Source organism: Aplysia californica, unplaced genomic scaffold, assembly GCF_000002075.1.
Source record: "Aplysia californica isolate F4 #8 unplaced genomic scaffold, AplCal3.0 scaffold00062, whole genome shotgun sequence".
NCBI lineage: Eukaryota > Metazoa > Mollusca > Gastropoda > Aplysiida > Aplysiidae > Aplysia > Aplysia californica.
In genome coordinates this window covers 1,549,738-1,553,467 of record NW_004797332.1, presented here as the reverse complement: position 1 = coordinate 1,553,467, position 3,730 = coordinate 1,549,738, and the positions used below count along the sequence as shown (strand labels likewise).

Here is a 3,730-nt window from a genome sequence, read left to right as displayed (position 1 = left end):
TCTTGAACAAAGACTTACCGTTTCCACTCGAGGCTGATCCCTACGGAGGAATTCAAAACGGCCATGGCGCCGCACAAGAATCCCCGATCTTATTCCAGGCATTGCGCTTGGCTAGCGGAGAGACCTCACTTTCCTTGGCACATTATACGATGCCGAAAATTCCAACATAGATCTAGAAAGCTTGAAGAACAAGCCGTTATACACTGTTTACCACTAACTTGTTCAGCACACTTTTCTTCAGTCTTCATTATAAATTAATCTATCCTGTTTTAAAGTTAAAAGTTCCGGGTATCCTCTTCGGAGAAAAACATTTTGTTGCTTTATTCGCGTTCGGTACACACGTTTCCATTCAGTTAGAAAAGTTAAAAAAAATGTAGATAGTCTTTCTCGTAAAGCATCCCTCGGTCACAATTCAACGTACTATTTTTCTTATTGTTAACAGAACTTTGTAAAACGGTAAATCACAATCGACTGATCGCTTTCGTTACATTTTGACCGATGAAAAATAACTTTAAAACGTGATAACTATAATACAGTCTCGCATCACCTCCAACAGAAGACTCACTCAGCAATATCAGAATAACTTGCTTTGTCTCTCAGTTACTCACCAGTAATACTGGTAACAAACCGTCCATAAGTCAGACACTGCATACAAAAATCCTATTCAAACACAACTTTGGAATAAATTTTCTCGTCTTTCAGCCCCTCGACAAAGTCACTGGGGGTATAAAACATGTAGTCTTACACCCTCTTCATACGTTTCATGCAATAGCTTCATAATAACTCCCTATGCCGGACAGTCCATCATTAACGAAACGAAAGTGTAAAGGTAAGCCCTTTGCAAAACTGCAAGGTTATCTGTAGTGCGGTCAAAAAATTTGTAAAATATCTCCTCAACTATCGAACATAAAGTCTCCAGCTTTTGCCCAATGACTTGTATCAATTTGTCTAACCGATCAGAATTTTTATAGACACTTGTTAGCTGTATTCTAGAAAATTCCTTAATAAATACTAATAAAAAACCCTAGTGGCTTGTTTCTACAGATTTTAAAGGTTTACACAGCTGGGAAAATATCGCCATTAAGAGCAAGTTCGAATTTTTTTTCTAATCGCGACATTATGCTTATTAAACGCATGTTTTGTGAACCTTTAATGAAAAAAAGTGTTAACTATAAAATTAATTTCTTGTAACAAGTTTTGCTAATAGAAAGTGTCATTGGTGAGCTGTGAACGTAAGCCACATACGTATACAAAATGTGGGTGAAAAGCGGGAAGTGCCGTGAACAATCCCATTTTCCGTGAGATGGAGATTTATAGTATTTCATACAAATTTACGAAAAAAAAGTTTTTAATCTACCCTAGATCGTTGTGGGAAAATATGGTTAAGTAAAGACAAATTGATACAAACTGCTGTGTAAAGTATGGGTGACATTGTTTCACCCGTTAAAGAGATATTTGAGGATAAGTTGCGCCACGAATTTTTGACCGCACTATATATAGTAGGAGGGATCTCCGAACTTAACGTCCATCTCCGAAGATTCCGAGCCAAATGGAAAACATTCGTGTAAAATGCCTTTCTCAAAGATAGAACGTCCGTCACTCCATAATGCTGTCAACAATCACACCAAAAAAACCCCGCAGACATCAGTCGTCAAATACACGTCATTGTAAACAGAGCACACTCTAAGGTGGCTTTTGAACCGTGGTTTGAACCGTGGCGGTTTGCACCACGGCTATTGGAACCGAGGACTGAACCGTGTCTGAACTAATCGTTTCCTTACAGAAAAGAAGATCGGGTCCCCCTCCGATCTACAACATAAACATCTGCCGCTGATCCCAAATTCTAGCCAAGCATGAGACATAACAAACCAAACGTTAAAGAAATGGTAGTTCTATTAGTCATCGCATCGGGGAAAAAAAGGGGGGGGGGTCTAAAAGCGTGTTGGGGGTCTAAAAGCGTGTTGGGGAGGGAAGGAGGGAGGGTATTTTCCTTAAGAGGCAATCAATAAAGAGATCTTTAGACCTATTTACAATAAAAGGGTAACCGCATACAAACAGCGAAAACGTGTCGTTCTTGCCGTATTTCTTATAAAGGTGACCAAATATTTTGACTGGTGCATGTACTTACGTATAAGCGGAAGCACTTGGGGGTGGGAGAGAGAGAGAGAGAGAGAGAGAGAGAGAGAGAGAGAGAGAGAGAGAGAGAAGCAGCCCGGCGGTGAATTTATTACAGCTAGATTGAAGAGATCAGAGAGCGGGGCATAGGGTGGAAAAGAGGAACAGTTGACACTAATAACGGTTTACGAATAGAGACAATTGTACCGGCGGGAGAAGCTAAGTAAGTAGGTAAGTAACTACAGGCAGTTCTTTTGTCACCCATTGGGTAAGAGGAACCGTTCCCCGGAACACCGATAATCCCCCCAGAAACTAATACCATGTGCACACTGCCAATCGAATCCATTTGATTCAGTCGGGGCAAGCCACCTTTTTCCTTCATGGTGGGGCAAAAGTTGCCGTTTTGGGACAATACTACCTGTTCGGCTCGGGACATTGACAAACAAACGCGTTTGATTTTGAAAATCACAGTTGCGAATTAAGTCAATGTGGTCGGACTGTGCTAAAATGTATGGTTGCCTTTGCTCCTCTATGAAAGAAAAAATCTGGCATTCCCTCATTCAGTTTGATTGAATCCAATAGTCAGTGTGCACTGGCTATAAGGATATCGTCCACAGGACCTGACTTTCGCCCGCTCACCTGGTAATCCAAATACCCTAATAAAATATTTGTACCGATCTGGACCTTAGATTACTCTATTTTTGTACCATATTCCTCGAACACCTTTCTCTTTGTGCATTCCCTTCCACTATTTTTTCTCGAAATGATGGCGCAAGGTTGGGTGAAAGTTATTCATTTTTCATTGTCATGCATGAATGTATGTGAAGTTAAAGAGATGTACATGGACACATTAACAGGCATTATGCGCTGACGAAAAAACCACACAAACAGCCTTACAAACAAAGGAGCAGTTATGACCCCCCCCCCCTCTACACACACCCTTTTTTCTTTGTCCTCCCAACTTTCCCAATGGTTGGACGTTGCTTCTCAGACCTTTCTGCAATGAAAGGATGGAGCAAAACTGTTTGCTTCCCGAAATGTTAAGAATGTTTCCGAGTCTTCTAGTGGTGTACTGGGGTAATATTATAGAATGCAAAGCGCAAAGAGCTTGCTGTTGAGCGCGGAATATGCGCTATGCATAGACGAGACATGGATTTATTACTGAAACCCATCATCTCTTACCCCGACACCCCACTCTCTCACACACATCACACTCACAAAAATCTCCCTATCGAGCTCACCTGTTCCTGCAGGGTGTTCCAAGAGAGGTCCACCTCGCCCAGCTGACCCCCAGGGGCCGCCGACTGACCCAGAGGTCGGCCCATCGGCTCCACAGGGTTCCCGAAGGAAGAGCTCCGCTCTCTGGTCTCTGTCTCTGAAACCTGTGAACGTCCGCGCGGGCAGGCGGTGGGTGGTGAGGGAAAAACAGAAAGAAGTGTAAGGATGGTTGGAAGATGACGACCTTGAGGGGCAGTTGGAAGGAGACGTACTTGAGGGGCAGTTGGAAGGTGACGTATTTGAGGGGAAGGGGGTGTGTGATCTTTTTTCTTGCCGAGGGTTTAAATGAAAACAAAAAAGGTGAGGGGGGGGGGGGGAGGTATTTTTCATGCAGAGG

At 42.7% G+C, this 3,730-nt stretch overlaps 1 protein-coding gene across 1 annotated transcript in view; it reads right to left on the bottom strand.

Moving 5' to 3' along the window:
- LOC101864208 (nesprin-1) overlaps positions 1-3,730 on the bottom strand; it is a gene marked incomplete in the record, with an annotated part of 244,542 nt that overhangs the window by 60,799 nt on the left and 180,013 nt on the right. Inside the window, 1 exon segment of the mRNA XM_005093370.3 lies at positions 3,357-3,497. Within this exon segment, the coding sequence (XP_005093427.3) occupies positions 3,357-3,497 (141 nt within the window).